The sequence below is a fragment of the Ammospiza nelsoni genome, chromosome 24 (genome assembly GCF_027579445.1).
Source record: "Ammospiza nelsoni isolate bAmmNel1 chromosome 24, bAmmNel1.pri, whole genome shotgun sequence".
NCBI classification, from domain to species: Eukaryota; Metazoa; Chordata; class Aves; order Passeriformes; family Passerellidae; genus Ammospiza; species Ammospiza nelsoni.
This window is the reverse complement of record NC_080656.1, coordinates 5,331,934-5,359,813: the sequence shown is the minus strand read 5'-3', so window position 1 is coordinate 5,359,813 and position 27,880 is coordinate 5,331,934. Positions and strand designations below refer to the sequence as shown.

The 27,880-nt window shown below is 53.4% G+C and overlaps 1 protein-coding gene across 1 annotated transcript in view; it reads left to right on the top strand.

Annotated features, from left to right (window-relative positions):
* The first annotated feature begins 14,774 nt into the window (after positions 1 to 14,774).
* The window catches only part of SORL1 (sortilin related receptor 1), a 47,911-nt gene continuing 34,805 nt past the window's right edge, over positions 14,775 to 27,880 (top strand). Inside the window, exons 1-15 of the mRNA XM_059488246.1 lie at positions 14,775 to 14,891; positions 15,226 to 15,351; positions 15,627 to 15,788; positions 17,017 to 17,084; positions 17,718 to 17,898; positions 19,725 to 19,826; positions 20,525 to 20,694; positions 21,393 to 21,585; positions 22,163 to 22,280; positions 22,762 to 22,835; positions 24,681 to 24,769; positions 24,879 to 25,057; positions 25,968 to 26,154; positions 27,129 to 27,257; positions 27,508 to 27,593. Of these exons, the coding sequence (XP_059344229.1) occupies positions 14,802 to 14,891; positions 15,226 to 15,351; positions 15,627 to 15,788; positions 17,017 to 17,084; positions 17,718 to 17,898; positions 19,725 to 19,826; positions 20,525 to 20,694; positions 21,393 to 21,585; positions 22,163 to 22,280; positions 22,762 to 22,835; positions 24,681 to 24,769; positions 24,879 to 25,057; positions 25,968 to 26,154; positions 27,129 to 27,257; positions 27,508 to 27,593 (1,954 nt within the window). The 5' untranslated portion in view covers positions 14,775 to 14,801. The remainder of the gene's footprint in view (positions 14,892 to 15,225; positions 15,352 to 15,626; positions 15,789 to 17,016; positions 17,085 to 17,717; positions 17,899 to 19,724; positions 19,827 to 20,524; positions 20,695 to 21,392; positions 21,586 to 22,162; positions 22,281 to 22,761; positions 22,836 to 24,680; positions 24,770 to 24,878; positions 25,058 to 25,967; positions 26,155 to 27,128; positions 27,258 to 27,507; positions 27,594 to 27,880) is intronic.

The window sequence follows — 27,880 nt, the reverse complement described above, 5'->3', positions numbered from 1 at the left end:
CTGGCTGCAGGGATTCCCACACAACCAAATTCCCTCAGTGACTCTGCCCAGAGCCACGGGGACATCACTCTGAGCCCAGACCTCTAAAAGCCTTTTTAGGAGGCTTTATAATTGTATTGACCCTATAATTGAAATGCACTATCTGGGTTTCTAGGTGAAAGCACCTCGGGGAAAGCTCTGGACAACGTTCCTGCTATTAAGGCAAGTGGAAAAGGAGGAGTAAGATTGCCTTGGGGCTGTCCATGGGATTTACAGGCTCCCATTCCTTCACTGCTGGGCAATATCCTTTTTTTTTTTATTGGAAATGCTGGAGAGGCAGAGGGGTTGAAAGCCATCAGTGTGTTCTCAGTACCTCAGAGACAGCAAACCCCCAAACACCATTTTCCTCCATTTAGCACCTCAGCAAAGGCAGCTCCTCATTTCCTCCCATTTCTTACTCTATTCCTGTTAGTTTGAACCTGCTTTACCTTTCTCCTGCAAGAAATAAATACACTAATGATTAACCACATTAAAACCCACCACACTCATCAACACAGCAGTTAGAAAATCTCAAAATTAAAAAATAATCTACAACTAACAAACCAAAATCGCTACAATTCCTCATGTCCAGCTCCTTTTTGAGTCCTTCTCATCTGGCCCAGAGATGAGGACTTTACCTTTCTCCTAATTCTATCTCACCACAAGAAATAAATGCACTGATGATTAACCAACACTAAAACCCACCTGAGCCACCCACCTGAGCTCAGGCCATTTCTTAGCAGCAATACCAGACCTAAAAACCACCAGTGCAGGAGATGAGGCTTGGTTGGGTATTCAGTGACAGCACAGGGCTGATGCCAGCAGGCACAATCTGATTTATTGGGGCTGCTCAAAGTGCTGGGCTCCAGCAAATTTGGGCCAAAACAGCAGGAGATGGGCAAAGCAAGGATGCAGGGCAGGATGGGGGAGCAAGGATTTGAGGCAGGAGATTCCAATGGCACTGGGAGATGACAAAATGACACTGGGAGATGGCAGCAAAGGTGAGCTGTGCCTGTTGCCCAGCCCCAGCTTGTCTCTCTAAATCGCTTTCTGAAAGGGATGCACAGTGACCAGGGGAGCAGCACCAGGGGAATCCCACAGCTGGGATTTTGAGCTGCCCCAATAAATCAGATTGTGGCCACTGGCATCAGGGCTGTGCTGTCCCTGCACAACCAGCCAAGCATCACCTCCTGCCCTTTGGTGAGTTATGGGCACGTTGCCCGTGCCAAGTGTTCTGTGGGCAGCACACGGGCACTGGCACAGCTCAAACCCAGCTGCCATGGCTGGGAGAGGGGGCACAAGGCCCTGGAGAGACCCTGAGTGTTTCTGCCTTCCTGCTCCCACCATGTCTTGCTCACCTTCCCAGCTCTGCCCAGGTGAAAACACAGCAGAAACTGAGACACTTCCCACTGTCCCAGGTTGCTCCAAGGCACATCCAACCCAGCCTTGGACAATCCCAGGGATCCAGGGGCAGCCAGAGCTTCTCTGGGCACCTGTGCCAGGGTCTCACCACCCTCACAGGGAGGAATTTCTTCCTAACATCCAATCTGACCCTGCGCTTTGCCAGTTTGAAGCCTTTCCCCTTTGCCCTGTCACTCCACACTCTCCTAAGCAGCTTCTTTATTTCAACACAGTTTCCTTTCATTCACTCCTGCTCCCTTCAACTCAATTCCCGGCTGCTTCGTTTCTCTTTACTCCATTTCACAGAAATGAACTTGAACTTATTATTTCACTTATTATTTCACTTCACTTATTATCTGGATGTGAAGAGAGGGAGAGGGAGAAAAAGAAGAAGAGAAGAAAGAGCAGGGGAAAGGAAAGGGAGACGAGAAAGAGCAGGGAAGAGGTGAGGAAGAGAAGATGCAAGGAGAGGGTCCTGAGCTTTCGTCCATTTCACAGAAATTCACCAGAACTTATTTCACTCCACCTCGTGAAGCTCGGGGATCCGAGCATCCTCCGGAGAGGCCGAAAAAGATGGAGAGGGAAGAAAAAGAAGAAGAGGGAAGAAAAGAGCGAGAAGGAGGCGAGAAGAGGGGAGGGGCCCCGAGCTTTAATCCATATCACAGAATTTATCACCAGAACTTATTTCACTGCATCTCGTCGGGAAGCCAGGAGCATCATCCAGAAAGGCCGAAAAAGATGCAGTGGGAAGCAAAAGAGCAAGAGGGAAGAAAAAGAAGAAGAGGGAAGAAAAGAGCGAGGAAGAGGCGAGAAGAGGGGAAGAGGCCCTTTAATGGACCCTTTAATCCATTTCACAGAAATCCACCAGAACTTACTTCACTCCATCTCGTCGGGGAGAGCTGAGCATCCTCCGGCGAGGTCGAAAAAGATGGAGAGGGAAGAAAAAGAAGAAGAGGGAAGAAACGAGGGAGAAGGAAAGAGAAGAGGGAAGGGGGCCCGAAATTTAATCCGTTTCACAGAAATCCACCAGAACTTATTTCACTCCATCTCACGAAGCTCGGGGAGCCGAGCATCCTCCGGAGAGGCCGGAAAAGACGCAGTGGGAAGCAAAAGAGCAAGAGGGAAGAAAAAGAAGAGGGAAGAAAAGAGCGAGGAAGAGGTGAGAAGAGGGGAAGGGCCCCGAGCTTTAATCCGTATCACAGAAATTCACCAGAACTTATTTCATTCCATCTCGTGAAGCTCGGGGAGCCGAGCATCCTCCGGAGAGGCCGAAAAAGACGGAGAGGGAAGAAAAAGAAGAAGAGGGAAGAAAAGAGCGAGAAGGAGGCGAGCAGAGGGGAGGGGGGCCGAGCTTTAGTCCATTTCACAGAAATTCACTAGAACTTATTTCAGATTGTTCCCCGAGACTCCATCTCACTGGGGAGCCGAGCATCCTCCGGAGAGGCCGAAAAAGACGGAGAGGGAATAAAAAGACGCAGAGGGAAGAAAGGAGGGAGCAGAGGGGAGCAGAGGGGAGCAGAGGGGAGCAGAGGGGAGCAGAGGGGAGCAGAGGCGCGGGGGCCCGAGGCTCGGTGCCCGCGGGGGGGCTCTCAGCAGCAGCGGCGGCGCTCGCTGCCCATGCACATTCTCTCCGGGCGGCGGCGCGGCTGCCGCTCCTCCCGGCCCCGCTCGGCCCCGCTCGGCTCCGCTCCGCCCGGCCCCGGCGGCACGAACATGGCGACACGGAGCTGCGGCGGGGCCGGCCGTGCCTCCGCGCTCCCCCGCCGGCTCCTGCCGCTCCTGCCGCTGCTGCTGCTGCTGCCGGTGCCCGCTCCTGCCCGCTCGCCGCCGCCGCTGCTGCTCCGCGCCCCGCCGGCCCCCGCCGAGCCCCCGCGGGGCCGCCGCGCCGCGCCGCGCCCGCCCGAGCCCATCCAGGTGTACGGACAGGTGAGCCCGCACCGCGGCCGGCACCGAGGGGCGCAGGCACCGCTCGAGCCCCGAGCTCCGTCAGCTCCCCCCGCTCCGCAGCCTGCCCCGGGGGTCGCGCCCGGGCAGGGCTCGGTGCGGGGATCGCGGCTCTCCATCCCCGCATCCCCGCGGGCTCGGAGGGAGCGGCCAAGGGCACGCAGCGGGGATTGGGGCCGGGCATCCCCGGCAAGGGAAGGGACGGACAGGGATTCCCTGCGGGCAGCGGCGCCGTGAGCTGGGGATGCTCGCCCTGAGCTGGGCAGGGGGAGGTGACGCCGGGGGAAACCATGGCTCTGTGCGAGGCACCGTGTCCTTCCTTCCTTCCCTCCGTCCCCGCGATCCTGGCGTGCCCCAGCCATCCTCCGCTGAGCCTCGGGAAAAAGGGGAGCAGAGCGGCTCACGGCAGGCAAACACAGAAACTGCTTTTGCTGAAAGTATCCCTGCTCGGGCTCCATTCACTGGCAAGTTTTGCTGCCAGGACCATGAAGGCTCCCCCTCATCCCCCTTCTTTTCCATCTCTTTTGGGTGGTGATGACAAACTACACCCAAATTACACCCTTGGACTTTAGGCTGGGGAAAGCTTCAGCTTTTTAAAGGTTCTGGTTTATTTTTGATGTACCCGCACGCTGTCTGCACTTCTCTGCCCTACTTGATCCTCCTTGCTGACACTGCCTGTGTCCCCATCATGTGCCCAAAATGCCAATGGGGGGGGGACCAGCCCACGAAGGGACACGGCACACTTGAGGAGAGGCTTTGAGCCTTCGGTGACATCTGCCTTTGCCTCCTTGGATGGTGTTTTTCCCCCTGGTGCTCTTTAATTTCCCCTTTTTGCTACTTGTAGGATCAGTCACGAGGCAGGGCCGGCCCTGGAGCTGCTGGAGGGGCACATGCAGGGCTGGTGCTGCTCCTAAAGCCCTTCTGTTCCCTTGTTTAGGGAAAAGCTGTTCCTCCTCCCCTTGAAAATCTGCTTCGCCTCCTCTACCTCCTCAGCGTTTGGCTGTTTTTAGCATAACACAGCTACCCCATTTTAGAAGAAAACATTACACTTGTCTCTCATGCACGGCAAGGCATTGGTGGCACTTTCCCTTCTGTCTCCCCATGCCTCCCATCCCCTGAGAGCAGCTCCAGCAGGGATGTCCCTGTCACCTGCACGGGAGCTGCAGACCCTGCAGGGTGCAGTGACCCTGTCACCACCCAGAACAGGGCTAATAGGAAGCAGTGGGAGTTCAACAGTTTGCCACTGTTTGGGATTTTCTCATTGCCTCGAGCTTCCAGGAGGGATTGGCCTGGGGAATGGAGTTGCTCTCGCTGGCAACAGAGCTCACAGCACCCGTTCCTCCCTCTGCTGTGGGGCAGGACACACAGATTTTACAGCCCAGGTGTGTCACCAGGAAGAGCTGCTCTGCACTAAACAACATTTCTGAGCTCTCTACAGCACTTCAAATCAGGGCTCTGCCTCAATAAAAGGGACAGGAGGGAGCCTGTGTGCCCTGGGCTGCGTCACAGATCTGACCACACGAGTTCCTAATGCCTGGCAAGCCGGAAAGACCGTGCAGCTCCGTGCTCAGGGGTCTCGTGCCTGGTCACAAGCACCCAGCAATCCCCATGACCTCCCTCCCCCAGCTCCCTGCTCTCCAGCAGCAGCAGAAAATCAAAGTGCAGTCAAAGCACTCCTCTCCCAGGGCCATCAGCACGAGGGGCAGTGCTGGGAGCCAGCATCCTTGTGTTGTGTCACTGCAGTCCCTGCTCTGGGACACATCCCACTCCCGTGCCTTTGGCAGGTCACTTGGCCATATGCTGCGCTCTGGCTCGTGCCCCAAAACTCCCTGCCCTTGCATGGCTCTGTGCTGTGGTGCTGAACCAGGCTGGGGACACAGCTGAGAGCCCAGGCTGAGCTCAGGGGCTGGGGAGAGCAGGGTTTGCTGCTGGTGAGGGTGATGGCATTAGGGAGCAGGGGGATGACAGGAGCAGGAGCCACCCCTGGCACTGTGGGGCTGGGGACAGGAGCTCCCCTGGCACTGTGGGGCTGTGCTGGGTGCAGGAGTCACCCCTGGCACTCTGGGGACGGGAGCAGGAGCCAACCCTGGCACTCTGGGGCAGTGCTGGGTGCAGGAGCCACTCCTGGCACTCTGGGGATGGGAGCAGGAGCTCCCCTGGCACTCTGGGGCAGTGCTGGGAGCTCCCCTGGCACTGTGGGGCAGTGCTGGGTGCAGGAGCCACTCCTGGCACTCTGGGGCAGTGTTTGGAGCCAGCATCCTTGTGTTGTGTCACTGCAGTCCCTGCTCTGGGACACATCCCACCCCCGTGCCTTTGGCAGGTCACTTGGCCATATGCTGCGCTCTGGCTCATGCCCCCAAACTCCCTGCCCTTTCCTGGCTCTCTGACCCAGGCTGGGGGCACAGCTGAGAGCCCAGGCTGAGCCCAGGGGCTGGGGAGAGCAGGGTTTGCTGCTGTGGGGGTGATGGCATCAGGGGAGCAGAGGGAGGGATGCATCGCTCTCTGTCTGGAACCGAGCAGGGGAAGAACACCCAAAGCCTTTGTAGCTCCTCAGGAGCCAAGCACAGCTTACTCAGCACTGTCAGGAACAGGCTCAGAGCCCTCTTGCCTTGGACACCAAAGCACAAGATGTAACTTGGATTTTTTTATCTGGACCCTCAGTGCTGAGCACATGCTTGCAGCAAAACTTCCCAGGAACATCCCCAAAGAACAGGACCAGCAGCCTCATCCCCCTTTGTGGCTTTTCCTGTTTTTTTCTGACTCTGAAACAGCAGCAATCAGGAGACCAAATGCCTGACTCGAGTCCATCAGCTTGGAGACAGAGCAGGTTTTGTTCCCTTGCCCAGCCCTCACCTCTGTGGGATTGTTGGTGAGGGTTACAATGGACAGACTGTTTGAGGCAAGCACTGACACGAGACAGGACCGTTCTAGGATGCCACTGGCAGCAGAGGAGCATCCCCAGGGCAAGAAAACTTCACTCCTGGGGTGAGCAGGGCTCCCTGAACCCCTTCCACAAGGGTGGCACCTCATCATCCTGGCACGAGCTGCTGGCCACCAGCACAGGGGCTGGTCTGCCACCCACCCTCCTGTCCCCTCACAACCCTTGTGCTCCTGCCTACACAGCCCTGCTCAGACCAAGAAATCACAGAAATCACAGGAAAAATCACAGGAAAATCACAGAATGACCAGGCTGGAAGAGACCCTAAAGATCACCCAGTCCAACCCAGCCCCAGCACCTCAGCTCACCCCTGGCACCCAGTGCCACATCCAGGCTTTGTTAAACACACCCAGGGATGGGGACTCCACCACCTCCCCCGGCAGAACATTCCAGAAATTTATCACCCTGTCTGTAAAAAACTTTTTCCTTATATCTAACCTATCTAAACAGGGCCTGCCTCCAGGATTTGCCATTTCCACCATCCCACATAAATCCTGGTTGCTGGGTGTGAACCAGCCCTGAACCACAGAGAATACAACAAACACAAGAGAGCAAAGCAGCCACTCTGGGTGTGTGCTGGGCTGAAGGATGACCATGGGAGGGGTATGGGGACACTGTAGTGTCAGGGCTGTGGCACACAGAGAGGAAAAATGTCGGGGCAGGAGCCCAGATTGGCTCTGCTGGTGCTGAGGGGAGTGATGAGAGCATTGACACTGCTGAAACATCTCTGACCTTGACCTGCAGGCATCCCTCCCCCTTCTCTGGCAAAGGTTTATCTGGAGCCACCCCCAAAGGACACAGCTCGCAAGAAATCATTGCTTTAAACCACGCTAGGACAAAGGACATCATCTCTGAGTGCTGGTGGCTCCTGTGGCAGCCCCTTCCCCTCTGTGCTCTCACTGCAGGGCTTGAGCCTCTCCCTGTGCTCAGCCTGTGCCTGGCTGTCCCCTCTGTGCCTCCCTGTCCCTGTGTGTGGCTGTCCCCTCTGTGCCTCCCTGTCCCTGTGGCTGTCCCCTCTGTGCCTCTCTGTCCCTGTGTGTGGCTGTCACCTCTGTGCCTCCCTGTCCCTGTGTGTGGCTGTCACCTCTGTGCCTCCCTGTCCCTGTGTGTGTGGCTGTCCCCTCTGTGCCTCCCTGTCCTTGTGTGTGTGGCTGTCCCCTCTGTGCCTCCCTGTCCCTGTGTGTGGCTGTCACCTCTGTGCCTCCCTGCACCAGTTAGTGCCTGCCCTAACATCATTTTTCTGTGGGAACTATTTAATTGCACCCAACCTTCCCGTTTCCTGATAACCCATCCTGCCTTTGAGGACAGCCACCGGGTTTTCATCATTCCCAGCCCGTTCACTACAGCCTGACCTCTCACCAGCCCCACCACTCGACCTTGACCCTGCCCACCCTTCTGTGCTGACGGAGGCCTCCGATGATGCCCTGCCCGTCGTGCAGAGCTGGCAGAGAGCCCTGCTGCTCCCAGGGGAGGCAGGGATTGCTCTGCAGGGCAAGCTCCACGCAGCCCTGGAGCGCAGACATCAGTCACGCCGCATCCCAACTGAACCATACTTAATTTTGACCTACTTTGCCAGCCTGGCAGAGCCTCCCCAGATCAGACTTTAACCTTGTGGAGGTGCCCTGGGTGGTGACGTGTCCCAGCTGCAGCTCTTCCTCCCCATTGCACCCTGAGGAGGTTTCCCTGCTCCTGGCATTTGCTTTTTGCCAGAGCTTGATCCCTGCAAGCCACGCAGTTCCTGCTCCTGGCACCATAATGGCTGGGAGAGGTATTTGTGGTTTTATTCATTGTTTTTCCCCTCCAGCAGATTCCTCACAGATCCTGTGAGCGCTGTGATGTCCCAGGGGCATCGCTCAAGGTTTTCCAGAGCTGCAACGCCAAGCTCATGGCACACTTTGGACCTCTTCTGCAGCCTTCTTCCCTCGTTATGGGGGAGTGAATTTCATCAGCACTTGCCAGATCTGCTGGGGAACTCTCCATTCCCATCACATCCCTGCCCCTCTATCAGTTTAGGTTGTTTCTGGATTCCTGCCCTGACCCCAATCTTCCTCTTCCCCTCCCTTTCCCATTCTGGAAACAGCAGCTCAGGGAGAGCTCTCTTGGTGGTGGCAGAGAGAAAACAGCCCTGCAAGCAGCTGATTCCAGTATTAACCAAATTAACACGGGGCCTGGCGCTCTGCGAAATGAGTCAGCCGTGTTTCATATCAATGATTTCAGACCCTGGCATTTGCAGTCCGAGCCACCGGCAGCTCCACGGCAGGCACAGGCGGCGTTTTCAGCTCTCCTGGCAGGGCTGGCAGCAGATGCTGGGGAGAGGAGCAGAAGGTGCAGGAATGGAGATTCAGTGGGAGAGAGCGTGGGGAACGCGGCGTGCCGGGAGAAAGAGGCACCCCTGGCATTCCAGGGCTATGCCTGGAGCCACCCCTGGCACTCTGGGGCTGTTTTGGGAGCAGGAGCCACCCCTGGCACTCTGGGCCAGGCTCCTGCATCAGCTCTGCCAGGGGGAGGATAGAAAATGGGCACCAAGGGCCTGGCACTTGTCCTCTGCAGCCTCCAGAGAGCTGGAATGAGGAGGAGCGCGATCAGAGCACCCTCTCGTTCTGCCCTGTGCTTCTGACGCCTTCTTCAGCCCCACCAGCTGCTGGGATCAAAATATTTTACCCATTCCCCTTCTGCACACATGTTCTGGCAGCTCTGGAGCTGTGACCCAAGCTGGCAGCACTTGGATGGTTTCAGAGCTGCTCAGGACCCTTGCTCTCTGTCAGCCTCGCTTATCACACAGCACTGATAACTCATTAACTACTCAGAAATTCCCTGGGAGCTGCATTTGTTTGTAGGTCACTGTGAGGATGGGAAAACACCCCGGTGATCCCCAGGAATCTTTGTTCTGCCCTCAGTTTTGCAGCCCTGTGTGACCGTGTTCACAGGGGTCCGAGGATGAGGGGAGAGACGAGGATCTGACTCCATGTTTCAGAAGGCTGATTTATTATTTTATGATATATATTACATTAAAACTATACTAAAAGAATAGAAGAAAGGGTTTCATCAGTAGGCTGGCTAAGAACAGAAAAAGAAGGAATGGTAACAAAGGCTTGTGGCTCAGACAGAGAGTCCGAGCCAGCTGACTGTGATTGGCCATAATTAGAAACAACCACACAAGACCAATCCCAGATGCACCTGTTGCATCCCACAGCAGCAGATAACCATTGGTTACATTTTGTTCCTGAGGCCTCCCAGCTCCTCAGGAGGAAAAATCCTAAAGAAAGGATTTTCCGTAAAAGATGTCTGTGACAGCCCTGAGCTCTCACAGTGCATCACCTCCCAAGGAATCGCCAGCACCCACCTTGAGCTGCTGTGCCAGCCCTGGAGTGGAGCATTAATGCCTTAATCCTCACCAAAGCAAGCCCAGGGACACACACTGAGAGCTCCCAGGCCCGCTGGACACCAAGAGCAGCCCCTCACGCTGTCCTGTCACTTGTCACTGCTCAGCACACCTAGCAGTGAGATTTCTGCATGGAGAAGTCACATTTCCCACGCAGAGCAGGGGCTCCAAGGCTGGACAGAGCTTGAGAGCTGCCCCTGCCTGTCACCCATCCCTGACCAGCCTGCACCCATCCATCACCATTGGCCAACCAGCCTCATTCACCTACTTCACAATCATCCCACTTTTATTCCCCCTTAGCAGCTGCCCTAGAGAATAAACTGCTCAAACTCGAATTAACTTTAATAGTTTATAAAAACATTGGTCTTGTAAGTCAAAGATTGAAGATTAAACCCCTTCTTACAGTTACCCCACCATCCTATCTCAGGAAGAAAGGACTCAAACCCTCCCTCCAACTCCCGAAGCTGGCATTTTTCACATGCCAGGGGTGAGGCCCCTCCACAACCAAAACCCTTCTCCAAACTCCAAATCTGGGCGCAGGCAGCTAAGAGGGACAAGGCAGGAAGGGAAGCTGCAAGTTGAGGTGCCAAAGAACATGGGCAGGGCTCCTCTCCCAGCCCTGGGCACTCAGCACTGCACTCAATTCCTGACCTCCATCACTTCTCCAGGCTCAGCAGGGCAGCAATCCCATCTCAGCTCCCAGAAATTCCCCCTGCCAGCCCAGCCTGGAGCCCCCAGGCCCCAGCTGCATCCCAGGAGCTCATACCTGCTCTCAGGTGGCTCCTCCTGGGGCTGTCCTCTTCCCGTCCCATCCCTGCAGGGCATTCATTGCTTAGAAGATGCTGTTAACAAAGAAACACACACAGAGCAAAGCCCCAAACACTGTCTCCATTACAGCCTCTGCTGTGTCTTGGCTGCACTTTCCCCCTCCTGGACTTCATTTGGCACCTTGCATATTAGGAGGGCAAATTAGAATTTCATGCATATTTCATATACACTTAATCACTTGGCAAAGACCAAAACACTTCCCCATTAAGTGGAATTTATGCTAAACGCTGTTTCCATTAGGCACCAGTGACTGTCTGCTCAGAGGTTACACCAGTTCCCCAGGCAGCTGTGCCCTGCTGGGGGAGCTGGGGACACTGTGACAGTGCCACAGCCTTATCCCAAAGTTATTGGTTAATGGTTATTATCCTGGTTAATGGAACATCAGCCCCTAGCTGTGGGGTCCTGTTTGGTGCTCCCCTGAGCCCTTTGGGTTCCCTCAGAGCTCTGAAGGGCTGCAAAGCAGCAAAAACCAAAAGTGTGGTGCTCATAAACCCAACCAATGCTGTACAACCCCTTCCTGGGAGAGTTACAGCATCCTTTGGTTGCCTTCTCCTGCTTTACAACCTCTAGTAAGAGCTTCTCCAGCTGCTCCAACCCTTCCTACTGAGTACTCCTTGCTCCTACCAGGGAGCCAAACCTCACCTGACTCCGGTTTGCCTTTATAGAGGGACTCTGCCTGAGCCCACCCTGCTCCTCAAGGGCTAACAAAGCTCAGCTGGCCCCCCTGAACCCAAACACGTTGCCCCTGCCTGGTTTTTGGGTTTCACTTAACGTCCCAAGTCTCCAAAAAAGGGATCTTGCTGTCTGCTTTATCTTACAAGAATAAAAAATGTACAGAGGTGTGACCGTGTTCACAGGGGTCTGAGGATGAGGGGAGAGATGAGGATCTGACTCCATGTTTCAGAAGGCTGATTTATTATTTTATGATGTATATTACATTAAAACTATACTAAAAGAATAGAAGAAAGGATTTCAGCAGAAGGCTGGCTAAGAATAGAATAGAAAGGAATGATAACAAAGGTTTGTGGCTTGGCTCTCTGTCTGAGCCAGCTGACTGTGATTGGCCATTAATTAGAAACAACAACATGAGACCAATCCCAGATGCACCTGTTGCATTCCACAGCAGCAGATAACCATTGTTTGCATTTTGTTCCTGAGGCTTCTCAGGAGGAAAAATCCTAAGGAAATTATTTTTTCAGAAAATATCATGGCTACATTGAGGAGGTTTACTACTGAGGTTAAACCAAGGTGCAGATAGGAGTCTCCTCTGGTTTTCCTGCTTTTGAAACTCCAAGTGTTGGATTCCTTGTGGAAAAAAACCCCAAAAAACCCCAGAGAAGTACTAATAAAATGGACACTGAGGTAGTGACTAACCCCTCCTGGCTGAGAGGATCTGAAGGACCAAGTTTGTGTTCTAACAGTGCCCAGCTCCAGCTTGGTCACTAAAAAAGCTGCACCCAAAATAACCTGCAGAGATGTGGGAGATTTAAACGGGGTTATTCTGCTTCCAGAGCAGGGGAAGGGGACGGGGAGGGCAGAGCTCAGTTCCACACCCCAGGCTGTCTCAGAGATCAGCAGCAATCCCTCCTCCTCCTCCGGCCTATTTCCCTGCATCCTCAAACAGCGTCTCTTCCTTTTCATTTTTATTTTGTTTTCTTTTTTCTGGTGGGCACGCAGGGCTCTGGCTGCCTGGCTTTGTAGCTGCTGCTGCTGCTGCTGGCTGACCTAAATCTGAGCCGCGTTTGGAGCCGGAGCTCTGGCGGGGTTTGCCCGGTGGAGGGGGGGGTCCCTGCCAGGGATGCTTCAACCTGGGGGATGCTCCAACCTGGGGGATGCTCTGGCCCTGGGGGATGCTCCAACCTGGGGGATGCTCTGGCCCCGGGGGATGCTCAGGCACTGGGGAATGATCAAGCCCCGGGGGATGCTCCAGCCCTGGGGATGCTCCATCCCTATGGATGCTCCAGCCCTGGAGATGCTCCAGCCAGGGGGATACTTGGACCCTGGGGGATGCTTAGGCACCAGAGATGTTCCAACCCCCGGGATGCTCCAGCCCCAGGGGATGCTCTGGCCACGGGGATGCTCCAGCCCTGGAGATGCTCCAGCCTGGGGGATGCTCCGGCCAGGGGGATGCTCCAGCCTGGGGGATGCTCCAACCTGGGGGATGCTCCAGCCCCAGGAGATGCTCCAGCCCTCAGGGGATGCTAGGGCACCAAGGGATGCTCCAGTCCCGGGAATGCTCTGGCCCCCAGGGGATGCTCCAGCCCTGGGGATGCTCGGGCACCGGGGGTGCTCCAGCCCCCAGGGAATGCTCTGGCCAGGGGGATGCTCGGACCCTGGGCATACTCCAGCCCCCGGGGGATGCTCCATCCCTATGGATGCTCCAGCCTGGGGGCTGCTGCAGCCCCGGGGGATGCTCCGGGCCAGGGATGCTCCGACCCAGGGGGATGCTCCAGCCCCCAGGGGATGCTCCAGCCCCCAGGGGATGCTTCAGCTCCCAGGGGATGCTCCAACCAGGGGGTGTTCCAGCCCCGGGGATGCTCTGCCCCGGGGGATGCTCCAGGCTGAGGATTCTCCAGCCTCGGGGGATGCTCCGGCCCCGGCAATGCTTTGGCTTGGGAGATGCTCCCGCCAGGCTTGTGGTCGGTTCTCTTTCCTCTCCTGTGAGCTATTGCATAAGAGGGATTTGAGGGCTTCTACTTGGCTCTCCCCCCCTCCCTCCCTGCCCGTCTTCTTCCAGAATCAGTTCCTTGTTTTTGCAGTGTTTGGCTTGCTGGAGGTTAAAGCAGCCCCTTCTCCAGGCGGTGCTGCTCGCTGATCCCGGGGTCAGCGGGAGCTGCAGGGTATCAAGCCTAAGAAGGGCTTATCCTGTATTTTTACAGCTTCCCAAGGCCCCAGCTCCGGGGTTAGAGCCCTGGGCTGAGCTGTGGCGTGCGAGGGCTCAGGCACGCACTGCTCTGCTGCATCCACGGCCGGGCTGAGCTGCTCTCCCGGCTCTCCTGGCTGTCCCTGCTGGCTGCTGACAGCCACAGAGGGTTTGTCCTGCCCTGTCAGCTCCCCCCGTGCTGCTGCTGCGAGAGCTTCCCCATAGAAACAGCGCTGTGCTGGCAGATACCGCTCACATGGGAATAACGGGAATAACGGGATCGCGCACGGCTCTGTGTGTGCTGGAAAGCAGCAGGGAAACGTGGAATATCCTGGGCTGGAAGGGAGCCAGCCCTTGGCTCTGCACAGACACCCCAACAATCCCAGGCTGTGCATCCCTGAGAGCAATATCCAAACACTCCTGGAGCTCCTGGGGCTGACACCCCAACAATTCCACCCTGTGCATCCCTGGGAACAATATCCAAATGCTCCTGGAGCTGTTGGGGTTGTGCCCTGTGACTGTTCACAGGGGTTTTTGAATGAGGGAAGAGACGAGGATCTGACTCCATGTTTCAGAATGTTTCATGATTTATAATTTTATGATATATATTACATTAAAACTATACTAAAAGAATAGAAGAAAAGATTTCATCAGAAGGTTGGCTAAGAATAGAAAAGAAAGAATGAATAACAAAGGCAGCTCTTTCGGACTCTCTGTCCGAGCCAGCTGACTGTGATTGGCCATTAATTAGAAACAACCACATGAGACTAATTACAGATCCACCTGTTGCATTCCACAGCAGCAGATAATCAATGTTTACATTTTGTTCCTGAGGCCTCCCAGCTTCTCAGGAGGAAAAATCTTAAAGAAAAGATTTTTCATATAAAGATGTCTGCGACAGTGCCCTGCACAGGCACCCCAACAATCACACCCTGTGCATCCCTGGGAGCAATATCCAAACACTCCTGCAGTTCCTTGGGCTGTGTCCATTCCCTGAGGAGCCCCCAGCACCCTCTGGTTGAAGAACCTTCCCTGATATCCAGCTCAACCTCCCCTGAAGCATCTCAAGGCTGTCCCTTGAGTCCTGCCATGGTCACCAGAGAGAAGGGATCAGTGCCTGGCCCTCTGCTTCCCTGTGTCTCATCAGCCTGGATCTTAAAACACGTCCCAGTGCTTGGTTTGAGTTTTCATTCTCATCATCCCCTGAGTCCTGTTTGCCTGAGGAAGAACAAAGGGAAAATTCACCCTTTTTGGCACATTCTGTGAACATGTTCAGGAGAGATGGTGCTTTTTTTTTTTTCCCCAAAGTCTGGTATTCCCAAGGAAGGGTGGCTTGAGAGGGTGTTTGCTGTCCCTGGGGTGAGGCTGTGACTCAGGGTGTCCTTTCATTGGCGTTGCAGGTCAGCCTGAATGATTCCCACAATCAGATGGTCGTTCACTGGGCAGGAGAGAAGAGCAACGTGATTGTGGCCTTGGCCAGGGACAGCCTGTCCTTGCTGGGCCCCAAAAACAGCGATGTAAGTAACACACCCTGGCCCTCTGCAGGTGCACCAAGGTGGTGGTGGCTGCTGAGCTACAGCCTGACTTGTTCTTGTGTCCTGAGACACAAAAAAAAGCCCACAAGTTTGGGTTCAAAGGCACAAAAGCATTAAATATCACAAAAATCCCCCACAAGTTTGGGTTCAGAGGCACCAAAATATTAAATATCCCCTGTGCTGCCCCATGGGTTCAAGGCATGGTTGGGAAAATCTCAAATCTTTCCCCACCTTGTAATTCACTGAGTTTTCACCAGATCTGTCAGAAGTGAGATCAGAACTTTGTGCTTCTCACCGTGGGGCTTCTCCTTTGCAGGTTTATGTGTCCTATGACTATGGGAAGAGTTTCAAGAAGATTTCGGAGAGGTTCAGCTTCGATGGGGGGAACAGCAGCGAGGTGGCCATCGCCCAGTTCTACCACAGCCCTGCTGACAACAAGAGGGTGAGGGGGACATGGCAGCTGGGCCTCTGTCCCTGCTGTCACAGGGACAAAGATTGTTGGGGTATCTTCATGTTTTGGCCATCCAAGGGTGTCTGGACACCCCTTGGGCCAGGCACTTCTTGTGCCTTGGTGATGGTCAGAGTGTGGTGGGAGCAGGGAAAACTTTCCTCCTCCAAAGTTTGCCCTCCCAAAGGCTCCCCTGGGATGTGCACCTCCATCGCTGCCAGCCTGGGCTCTGCTCTGACCTTCTGCCCTGTCTGTCCCTCCACTCCCAGTATATCTTTGTGGATGCCTTTGCCCCGTACCTCTGGATCACCACCGACTTCTGCAACACCATCCAAGGCTTCTCCATCCCCTTCCGAGCAGCTGACCTCCTCCTGCACAGCAGGAACCCCAACCTCCTCCTGGGCTTCGACAGGTCTCACCCCAAAAAACAGGTGAGCACTTTGCTCAGGTGGGGAAGCAGCATCACACCCTGCCCTGTGGGATGTTCCTGTGGCCTCTCACAGCTGAGAGCCACCGCGCCTGGTGCTCTGTGGCTTCGTGCTTTGGCCATTCAGGGTGTCTGATCTCACATGCAGAGCTCTCCAAATCTGCCAGGTCACTCCCTTCCCTACAGTCTGTCCTGTTCTCACCTCTGGAGAATGAGGACACGATATGGGAGCATGTTCACAGGGGTCTGAGGAGGAGGGAAGAGACGAGGATCTGACTCCATGTTTCAGAAGGCTTGATTTATTATTTTATTATATGTATTACATTAAAACTATACGAAAAGAATAGAAGAAAGGATTTCATCAGAAGGCTGGCTAAGAATAGAATAGGAAAGAATGATAACAAAGGTTTGTGTCTCAGAGAGTCGGAGCCAGCTGACTGTGATTGGCCATTAATTAGAAACAACCACATGAGACCAATCCCAGATGCACCTGTTGCATTCCACAGCAGCAGATAACCATTGTTTGCATTTTGTTCCTGAGGCTTCTCAGCTTCTCAGGAGGAAAAACCCTAAGGAAAGGATTTTTCATAAAAGATGTCTGCGACGCTCTGGCCATTAAGGGAGTCTGATCTCACATGCAGAGCTGTCCAAATCCATCCCTTCCCTGCAGTCTGTCCTGTTCTCACCTCAGGAGAATGAGGACACAATACCTGCAGGCTGCCTCTCTTATTTCCCTTCCCTTCTCCTCCATCCACACTGCTCCCAGCCACATCCATCACCCCAACCACCGTGGCCATAACTCACCACAGAGCCCTGGCAGCTGAGGCAGGGTGACCTCTGCAGTGTTTCATGTGGGCCTGTGGTTTGCCTTTGGGTCCCGAGTAACAAATTGCTGCTTGAATACAAACACTTTTTTTTTTTCCCCTTCTGGAGCTGCTGGGTAAAGATTGAAAATAATTACAGCACCTTGAGATACACACTGAGTAAAACCTGGAGGTAAACAGTGGGAAAACAGGTAAACAGTGGGAAATCCTTCTGGCAGAAGGCTAAAGGATATTTTTTTTTTTTTGCTGTTTGGGTTATCTGTTATTAACAGAAAAGCTGCTGTTGCTCCAGGAGCTGCCACATGAAAAGCCATGAGAGTAGCCATGGATGGACACGCTGGGTGTCTTGAAGGATTGGGTCTGTTTGTGTCCCAATCCTGCTGGCATCTCTCACCTTTGTTGTTGCAGCTCTGGAAATCAGATGACTTTGGCCAGACGTGGATAATGATTCAGGAGCACGTGAAGTCGTTTTCTTGGTATGTACTGCACCCAGCTCCTGTCCTTCAAGAGAAGAAGACACTTCTCCTGCACTGTTTGCTGCCCTGTGAAAATCAGAAATCTGGGTACCAGGGTGTGCTCCAGCCCTGCTCCCCTCACCCTGCACTGTGGGTATGGTGTCAAGTGACAGCCTGGCACCCAAGGGTGTGATGGTGTTGACAGGGGCCTGAGGATGAGGGAGGAGACGAGGATCTGACTCCATGTTTCAGAAGGCTGATTTATTATTTTATGATATATATATTACATTAAAACTATACTAAAAGAATAAAAGAAAGGATTTCATCAGAAGGCTGGCTAAGAATAGAATAGGAAGGAATGATAACAAAGGTTTGTGGCTCGGCTCTCTGTCTGAGCCAGCTGTGATTTGCCATTAATTAGAAACAACCCCATGAGACCAATCCCAGATGCACCTGTTGCACTCCACAGCAGCAGATAACCATTGTTTACATTTTGTTCCTGAGGCCTTTCAGCTTCTCAGGAGGAAAAATCCTAAAGAAAGGATTTTTCATAAAATATATCTGTGACACAAGGGTGCTTCCCATTCCCCCTACCCCATCTCCTTGCTCCTGCTGCCTTGTTCTCCCGTGTCACCGTGTCCCCTGTGCCCCCAGGGGCGTTGAGCCCTACGACAAGCCCAGCACGGTGTACATCGAGCGCCACGAGCCCTCGGGGGCCTCGACCGTCATCCGCAGCACAGACTTCTTCCAGAGCCGGGAGAACAAGGAGATCATCCTGGAGGACGTGCAGGATTTCCAGCTCAGGGACAAATACATGTTTGCAACCAAGTCTGTGGTGAGTGAATTCGCTGCCGAGGGTGGATGTGGTGCAGAACCACAGCGGGCAGGAGCATCTCTGCTGCGCCTCAGAGCCTGCAGAGCTCGCTGGTTTGTCACAGAGGTGTCGCCCAGCCCGCCAGCAGCTGCCACCCCTGTGGGCTCACAGCATGGCTGCCCGTGCTGCTCTCCCCGTGGTGTTTCCATGCCCCTGCCTCGGGCAGGCTGGGCAGAAGTAGGTCAGCCTGCAGAAGGCTGGGAGCAGGGAAAAGCCAGAGGGTGGCTGGGAACATCGGGGAGGGGGTGGCAGGGGAAGGGGGATGTGGCTCGGCAGCTCGGTGGTTAAAGGAGGCCGCTTGTCAGAGGAGATTACCATCAAACGTGGACCAGCTCCAAGCAGCCTCATGTGCTCCAGCCTGGAAGGAAAGCTGCATTTTCAGTCTGCTTGCCTAAGAAAAGAGGATGTGGGCGAGCAAAAGTGATCTTTTGGTCCCTTTGCAGCCAGAGCCTCTCTGTGCTTTTTAGTTCTTGGTAAAATTCGAACAAACCTGAAAGAAAGCAAGAAAGTGTCAATGCTTCCTCTGAGGGCCAGGCCTTTCTAGATCAGAGAGGGATAAAGTCCTGATCCTTCTAGAATGCAAGCAGCAGCTTTCTTTTCAGAAGATGCATTTCTCCCCTGCAGCTGCCATCGAGTACTTTAAGAAGGAACCCTTTATTCAGGGGTGGCTGCTGGCAGAACCAGGGAGGGTTTCCTGGGCAGTAGGTGACACCTCTGGCCCCCTGAGCGGGCACAGCGGTGTCTGACACAGGCAGGGAATGTTTGCAGAGCAATTTCAGTTTCTCAGAAGTCTCCCTTGCAGGTAGTACAGCCTGTGCCTCCCAGGGCCCATCCCCTTGGCGCTGTGCCTGCTCTGTGGTTTGCAGGAGATTTTATCGAGGGCTCGGTGCTGGTGCAGGGTGAAACACTGGGGGTGGTTTGTGTCTCTGCAGGGAAGACACGCCACTGAGCTCAGGGACAGCATCCTGAAAGCTTGAGGAGGGTTTGGGCACCATTTGGGGGTGCTTTGGAGCTTTTGCTGCTTCTGAAGCACTCAGGGGCCAGCGGGCAGCACGCCCTGCTTCCTCCTGCAGCTGTAGTGATTAAACATCAATAAAATCACCCGTATTCCACCCCACAGCAAGCACTGCTGGGAAACACCGAGACAGAGGGAGGCTGGCTGCAAACCCCTCATTTGGGAGTCACATCCCCAGGTCTGGGATGAGGCATTGCCTCCAAGCCTGGCTGCAGCAGGGGGGAAGGACAGGCTGGGTGGCAGCGGCGCCCAGGGCTCTGACTTCTGCTCCTTTCCGTGGGAGGCGCGGTTGCTTAGTGATACAGAGGATGGGGAAAAAAAAGCAAAAAAAAAAAAAAAAACAAACCAAAAACCAGGCCGCTTATTTTTGGAGCCTAGATCTGGGTTTAGGTCCTCACCATTGGCATCCTGTATGAAATAGGGTGCCCCCAGATTTTTTATTTTCTCGGCTTCGCGCCGGCGCCTTTCGTTTTGCGCAAATCGATAAAAATAGGAAGGAAAGGTCAGTGTGCTCTGAGGAGAAAGGAGGAACTAAACCCAGCCTCCTTACCCCCACCTGACTGACCAGGAAGGACAGTTTGTCTCCTTGCTGAGCCCTGGCTGTGGCAATTTAAACCCTGAGTGGGGATCACTGCTCCCAGCGTGGCGCAGCTGCCACGCTTTGCCCACATGCATGGAGAGGGAAGTCCCAGGCACTGGGGGATCCCAGTGGAGATGAGGGTGACTTTTTGGGGTGAGAGCCCCTCCTAACGTGTCCCTGTGCTCTGCACAGCGTTTGCTCGGCAGCTCACAGCCCCCCTCAGTCCAGCTCTGGGTCTCCTTCAACCGCAAGCCCATGCGGGTGGCACAGTTCGTTACCAAGCATCCCATTAAGGTAAGTGGTGCTTCCCGAGCAGCTTCCCAGCTCCCTGCCTTGCCAAGGACACCCTGCAGTGCCAGAAGCAGCTCCAGATGCTGCAGGAGAGGGAAGGAACCTCATATGACCCTGCTGGGGGGTGGCAGAGCCAAGGCCCACATTGGGATGATCTCGTTGTTTACACGATGGCACCTGGACAGTCACTGGGGATGGGGCTGGCAGCAAAGCCCAGACACCAGAGAGGGGCTGATCCCACTGCTCTGACTCTGCTTTTGGGGACTTTACCCCTTCCCATGGCGTGGGGTGCACTGGCATGACCTGGAGCATCCAATTCTTGCAGGCTGAGGAAGCCCAGGGCACCGCCAGAGCTTGCAAAGAGTCCCTGATGTATGAACCAGATATGCTGTTGGTGTCCCCAGGCTGGTGGGATAAAGGAGGGCGTGAGAAGCAAGTTTTGGTGCTTGGCAGAGCAGTGGGGTGCACTCCCAGCCTCAGGGGGGTCCAGAGATACAGCACACATGGGGCTTGGGAGACCAATGCTGCTCCAGGGGGCTTTGAAAGGAATCACTGTGGGGGGAACACAACAGAAAAAACAAAGTGGAGAATTTTCACCTTCTGAGTGGAAAAAATACAAAAAAGTAGAGGCAAGATAAGAGGAAATCCAAACCAGCCTGTGTGCACACACACACACAAAGCCTGTTCTTTGTGCCCCACAGGAATATTACATTGCTGATGCCTCGGAGGACCAGGTGTTTGTGTGTGTCAGCCACGACAACAACCGCACCAACCTCTACATCTCGGAGGCTGAGGGCCTGAAGTTCTCCCTGTCTCTGGAAAATGTGCTCTACTACAGCCCAGGGGGAGCTGGCAGCGACACCTTGGTCAGGTAAGACAGGACTTAGCAATGGTCCCCTGAATTGGGAATAATTAACATTGACTCCATGATTGCAGAAGGCTTCAATCTATTATACTATATTATACTATAATTTTACTATAATTTTATTTTGTTATACTATATTATTCTATACTATATTACTATTATACTATATTATACTATATTATACAATATTCTGTTATACTAATTTATACTACACTATATTATACAATATAGTATAATATTCTATTATACTATATTATTCTACATTCTATTATTCTATTCTATTATACTATATTGTACTCTACTATACTTATTAAGAAGTTCAGCACCCTTACAGTCCAATACAGTTTTACTGAATTGGTCAATCCATCCAAACACCATCCAGTGTCCAATTAAGAATTCACCCTTTGGTAAACGAATTTCCATAAAGCATTCCACATGTGCACAACAACACGTGCAGCAAGTGGAGATAAGAATGGCTTATCATTCTTTTCTCTGAGCTTTCTCAGAGCTTCCCAGGAAAACCCTGAGAGAGAGCTGTCTCTCTCTGTTCAGAGGATTTGTGATTACCACAAGGCAAATGAGAACAACGACCAAAATCCGCGATTTTTGGCTCTGCCACATCAACGCACTACCTTTGCCCGCCAATCCCCCACACCCCCAGCCTTATGGGAAGGGGTTCAATTCCCATTTCCCCCACCCCGCAGGTACTTTGCCAACGAGCCCTTCGCAGATTTCCACCGCGTGGAAGGCGTGCGGGGTGTCTACATCGCCACACTGATCAACGGCTCCTTCAGCGAGGAGAACATGCGCTCCGTCATCACCTTCGACAAGGGCGGCACCTGGGAGCTGCTCCAGCCCCCCACACAGACCCACTATGGGGAGCACATTGACTGCCAGGTACCATGGTGTGGTGGGACAAGGAGAAGACCCCCAAAAATAGCATTTGGGGTTGTGGTGTATTAGTGATGGGCTTGGTTTGGAGAACATGTGCTCCATCATCACGTTCAACAAGTGATGCTGGGAGCTGCTCCAGCCCCCCACATGGACCCCTTATGGGGAGCACATCAACCCCCCACATGGGGGGTGGGACAGGGAAAAGACCCCCAAAAGTGGCATTTGGGGTTGTGGTTTATTAGTGATAATAAACTTGGTGATCTTGGAGAACATGCGCTCCATCATCACCTTCGACAAGGGCAACCCCTGGGAGCTGCTCCAGCCCCCCACACAGACCCATTATGGGGAGCACATTGACTGCCAGATACCATGGGGAGCTGGGACAGGGAGAAGACCCCCAAAAATGACATTTGGGGATTTATTAGTGGTGGGCTTGGTGACTTTGAGGTGTTTTCGCTCTACAAAAAGAGGTTGAAACAGCAATGCCGCCATGAGGGAGTCCCTCCTGGCCTTTCCAAGCAGAGAGGACTGGAATACACAGCATGAGGGGTGGATGTTAACCCACTGTTCTGTTTCCCAGCTGTCCCAGGGCTGCTCTCTCCACCTGGCCCAGCGCCTGAGCCAGCTGCTGAATTTCCAGCTGCGCAGGATGCCCATTCTCTCCAAGGAGTCGGCGCCAGGACTGATCATTGCCACTGGTACTGCTTTTCCCTTGCCTTGGGGGTGTTGTTGCCAGGCAGTATTTAGTTTGTACAAGCAGGTTATAAAATGCAATTAAATGGTGCATTTTGCTGTCCTTTCCCTGCTGCAGTCCCCATGCAGTAATTACAGAAGGAACATTTCACTGCAGCACAGAGATGTGAGAAACCTGCTCTGCTCTGATCCTCTTTCCTGATCCTCGTGAAGGGCTTCTTTAAGATTCAGAAATTCCTGTTTGTCTCGCTCTGTTACTGAAGAAAGCACACATTTTGTTTAATCATGTTTGTAGCCATGGGTTTTTCCCCCATCTGCTTTTCAAACTTGAAATAGTCCTTGAAATATTTGGTTTTGAAGGGATTAATTTATAGTGTGAAAAATCATCTCCTCAATCACAGATAAAAATAGTCTGGAGGTGTCTGGCTTCCTTTTAAGCAATCACTTTGCATTCCTCAAGAAGGATGATTTCTTCCTTTCTCCCAGGCTCTGTTGGCAAGAACATGGCAAGGAAAACCAATGTTTATATCTCGAGCAGTGCTGGAGCAAGGTGGAGAGAGGTAAGGCTGCTCTTACACCTGCCAGATCAGCCAGCGTGGTGGGGGAACAGGAAGAATTTTCCAGTAATATAAATGAGTTATATTAAAGGTGATTTTATATAAATACAGGAGCTGGAAGGTGCTCAATACCTTAAAATGAGGGAAAAAGGTTTTTAGATGAAGAATCAGGCGTGGGTTGGTTGGAGAGGAGCCTCTGGTGTGGATGGTGGAATCAGACACAGGAAAGCTCCCTCTGTTTTTCCTTTACACCTGGCAGAATATTTCCTCAGCACATTTGGTGTCTTTGAGATGGGACTGACAGCCAGGGCTTGGTCTGTGAGAGAGTCTGGAGAGGCTCTGGCTCCTTGCAGAGAAATGGGAGCTGCCCTTGGTTTATGGGGAGTGTGCTGCTGTTCACTGAGTGGATGTTCTGGTCTGTGGCAGTGTTTGTGGTGTGCCTGTGCACTCTGCAGCCAGTGCAATGTGGTGTTCCAACATCTGCAAGCCATTTAATCCTGGGAGCTGAGCAGCCTCCTCTCCTCCTGTGAATGCTGCGCGGTCAGGGTGAGGTCTGGGCAGCTGCCCTGGGGCTGGGGGCACGCCACAGGTCTGGCTGATGCCAGAGAGGGTTCAGAGGCTGCTCCTGGCTCCAGAACCCAGCAGGAGAGCAGCTGTGGGGAGCTGATAGGGCAGGGTATCCAAAACCAGAGACTTTCAGGTGCCAAGCTCTATAGGTGGCCATTGAATCTTAGTATGTATTGTGTAGGTGGCCTTTGAGCCATAGTAAAATCTATGTATTGTATAAGTGGCTTTGCCCCACTCCTAGTTCTTCTAAATGGGCTGCAGCTGTGATGTCCTTAATTGGGTGGCAGCTGTGGCTAATGAAGATAACTGGGATAAAAGGGGGTGGGCTGGTCGGGGAGAGCCTTGGAGGGGCCCTGATGAAGAAGTAGGAGCAACACTGCTGTGAAGAGCTGCTTGTGAGAAAACCACCCTGAAGGTATGGAACTCTAGAAATATGATAACAACAAAGCTCTGCAGGTTTTCCTTGGAGTGCAGTTGAAACATTCTGATTCAAATCTCCCGACTGATGTTTGTGTCATGAGCAGAGGTGCAGAATGACCCAGCAGAGGAGCTGAGCAGCAGCACCACAGCTCCTCCTGCTCAGCTTTGGCTGGGAGGCTCTGCAGATCACACGGGTGATTTCACAGCCCAGAGAAGAAAGGAACAATGCATTCAGTGCCCTGAGTGTCCCCAAGTGTGACAGCATGTCCTGTGAGCAGGGTTTGGCATGGACACGTTCCCTGTTTGCATCCCAAGGTGCTCTGGGCTCCCTGGATGGGAAAGCAAGGCTGATTATGTGCTGGAGGTGTAGGTGAGCGTGAGATCCAAGCTTCTGGCCATGGATGAATTGTCTCCAGGGCTTGTTTCTGCATGCCATGGCCCCACTTCTCTCTGGACATTCACAAGACCTTCCACAGCCTGAGGGAACCCAACTTCTCTGCAGTCCTGGGATGGCCACAAGTCACAGCTGGGTGTCAGGAAAGCCTCACAGAGGTGACAAATGAGAGGAGGCATGATGGACTCTGGTTTTGTGTCATGGTGCTTCTTCCACTGGTTCTTTCCCTGCACAGAGCACAGGAAGAACAGAGTCCAGGGCTCAGGGCAGCTTTTACACACATCTCTTAGGGGAAATGGGCTGGCTGTTCTCATCTGCAGATGGTGTCCCATTAACACTTGAATCTCTGGTGCCTCCAGATACTTGATTTGGCTGAAGCGTTAGCTTGGCTCAGGCAGAGTTTCTGACCAAGCCATTCCCCTTCGGAGCAGAGCTCTGGTCACCCCTCAGCGCTGTCTCTCTTCCAGGCACTGTCTGGACCCCACTACTACACCTGGGGTGACCACGGTGGCATTCTGGTGGCCATCGCCCAAGGCACCGAGACTGACCAGCTCAAGTGAGTGTCAGGGCACAGGGGCTGCTCTGCTGCTTGGCTGGGCATGGCAGAGAGTGCCCTGCAGCAGGACATGCCCCTGGCACCTCTCCCAGTCTCCTTTTGTATGCAGGTACAGCACAAACGAAGGGGAAACCTGGAAAGTGTTCACGTTCTCGGAGAAGCCGGTGTTTGTGTACGGGCTCCTGACCGAGCCCGGGGAGAAGAGCACCATTTTCACCATCTTTGGCTCCTACAAGGAGAATGGCCACAGCTGGCTGATCCTGCAGATCAACACCACTGACGTGCTGGGTAAGGGGACGGGTGGCAGAGCCATCTCTGGGGTGGCTGTGCAGATTGGAGAGAGAGCATCTCCTCACACCCTGCCCCAAGAGTCTCATGTCCATGTGGACACAGCTGCTGAAGGCACTCATGTGCTCTCCTTGTATTCCTTCCCTCCTCACTGAGGAATTTGTTGAAAAGGAAAAGAGAAAAAAAAAAATTCCTTCTGAAGGCTTGTGCCTATGAATGTTTTATAACCCATTTCAGCTTTGATTGCGAGGCAGCATTTTAATCAAAGCGCAGTTAAACCCAACAGAGGAATTTGCTTGACTAAAATTTATCACCGATTCCCTTGACATTTTGTTGGGAACAGATCTGTTTGGTAACCAGAACGAGTTCATTCAGATTCCCTGTCACTGCCACGGAGCTGCCTGTTCCCTCCTGTCACTGCGTGCCGCCGCACGCTCCCAGCTGGAGCTTTCCTTTTTCCGTTTTCTGGAAGTTTTGTGCCAGGGGAAGGTGGAGGGGGAGGGAATTATAGAATCACAGAATGAACCAGGTGGGAAAAGACTTTTGGTTGGAAAAGCCCCAACACGTCCTCATCAATTAAACCATGGCACGACTGCCATGTCCAGGCTTGTTTTAAACACCTCCAGGGATGGTGACTCCATCCCCTCCCTGGGCAGGTGATTCCAGTGCCCAATCACACTTTAAATTAAGAATTTTTCCCTAATGTCCAACCTAAACTTCCTCTGGCACAGCTTAAGGCCGAGTCCTCTCATTCTCTCAGTGGTTCCCTGGGACAAGAGGCATTCCTGTGGTGTGGGGCTGGATGCCGGCACGCCTGGCACTCCTGGGTACATCAGCATCTCTCTGTCTTTAAACCTGGCATGCTGCAAATTCTCACCTTTCTGCACCCCAACCTTGTTTCTCCTCTCAGGGGTCCCTTGCACAGAGAATGACTACAAGCTGTGGTCACCCTCGGACGAGCGAGGCAATGAGTGTTTGCTGGGGCATAAAACCGTTTTCAAAAGGAGGACTCCTCATGCAACCTGCTTCAATGGGGAAGACTTTGACAGGCCTGTCATGGTCTCCAACTGCTCTTGTACCAGGGAGGACTTTGAATGGTAAAATAGCAATTAATTTCTTCTAGTCTGGATTGTAAATCCAAGATAAGTATCTGTGACCAATCGCTCCGAGTGAGCAAACATCCAATTTATGTAGCTCGGAATGTTGCCGCTTCATTTTATAGCAGAGAGGAAACTAAACAGACTGAAAACATCCTTTCATTAATAACAGGGCATGAGACTTAATTAATGTCTTTAGAGCCTTTTGGGAGCCTCTGAAAGGTTCCACGGAAAAGGGAAGTATTGTTAATCCATCACCTTCCAAAGGAGAATGGGTAATTTCCCATCACAGACAGGGACCCACTAAAAATCTTTGTGATTCTGTAGCCACAGGGGTGCAGCTGGCCCTGCTGTTGCCCTTTGACTGCAATTCCCACAATCCTGACTCTGCTTTCAGGATCAGGAAACACGCTCTGGCAAACTGATGAAAAGGTCTGGGGTTAGAAAGGGAACTGCTTTTTGGGGCTTTCAGTGGAGCTCACACCAGGCTGCTGCTGTCTGATGCTGAGACCGAGTCTGGCTCACCACGAGCACACTGAGAGCAGGGCTGGTGGGATCCTGCCTCAGAATTCAGCCTGGGCTCCCTACAGAATCCCACTGACGAAACCTCTTTCCCCCACAGCATTTTCCAAAGAACAGCCGCACTGTAACTCCCATTTTGCCAGCAGGAGACAGAGCAGTGACCCGAGCCAGCTCAGCAGCAGCACTGGGGCTGGCAGCCAGCTTTGCAGAGCACACTGCCTCAGCTCTGCCTCACCTTCCCCAGCCTGCCCAGCCGCGGGCAAAGCTGATTTGCAAAGTGTTCTTGAAACACCCTGTCTGGCTGGGAGGTGTTCTGTGCAGCTAAATACTGAGAATAAACAAAGGGTCACTTTGGGTTCTTAAAAATTCTAGGCAAAAATAGAATCACAATATAGCATGGCTGCATTTTTTGCTTTTCCCCGTCCCTCCCTGTGTCTTTCTTCTCCTTGCAGTGATTTTGGCTTCAAGCTGAGCGATGACTTGTCCTTAGAGGTTTGTGTCCCTGACCCTGAGTTTGCTGGGAAACCCTATGACCCACCAGTCCCTTGCCCTGTTGGCTCAACCTACAGGAAGACTCGAGGGTATGTGCTGTGCTTGGGAGGGCAACCTGATATTCCAGTTTATCTTACTGGTGATTAAAAAACCCCCAACAACCACAAGACCCACAAGAGTAGCAGCAAACAAACATTTTAATCCGAGCGCAGTTAAACCCACTTAGGACATACATGGCAATTAAACACCACAGCTTATTCTGGCTGCACAGGGTGGTTTGTTCACAGTTTTTTTTTCCATGGAATAAACGAATAAACTGGCTGTCTCTGTGTGTTGCAGCTACAGGAAGATCTCTGGGGACACTTGCACGGGCGGAGACGTGGAGTCGCGGCTGGAGGGGGAGCTGGTGCCGTGCCCGCTGGCGGGTGAGTGTGCACCAGGAGCTGCTCTGGGCACAAGGGCTCCATTCATAAAACCTTTGGCTGGTGCCTCAGGGACCAGGCACGGAGTCCCAGAGGGCTCTCAGACAAAACCTGTGACACAGGAGCCTGGGTGGGTTACAAATCACCCTGTCCTGTGGCCGGAGCTGCTGAGGGTCCTGCTCAGGAGCAGTGGCTGCCCACAGTGCTGAGCCCTCTGAAGCCCTGAGGAGCAGGCTGCAAGCAGGATCCCCTTCACCCTGGTCACATCCTCGCTGTAGCTGGCTTGAACC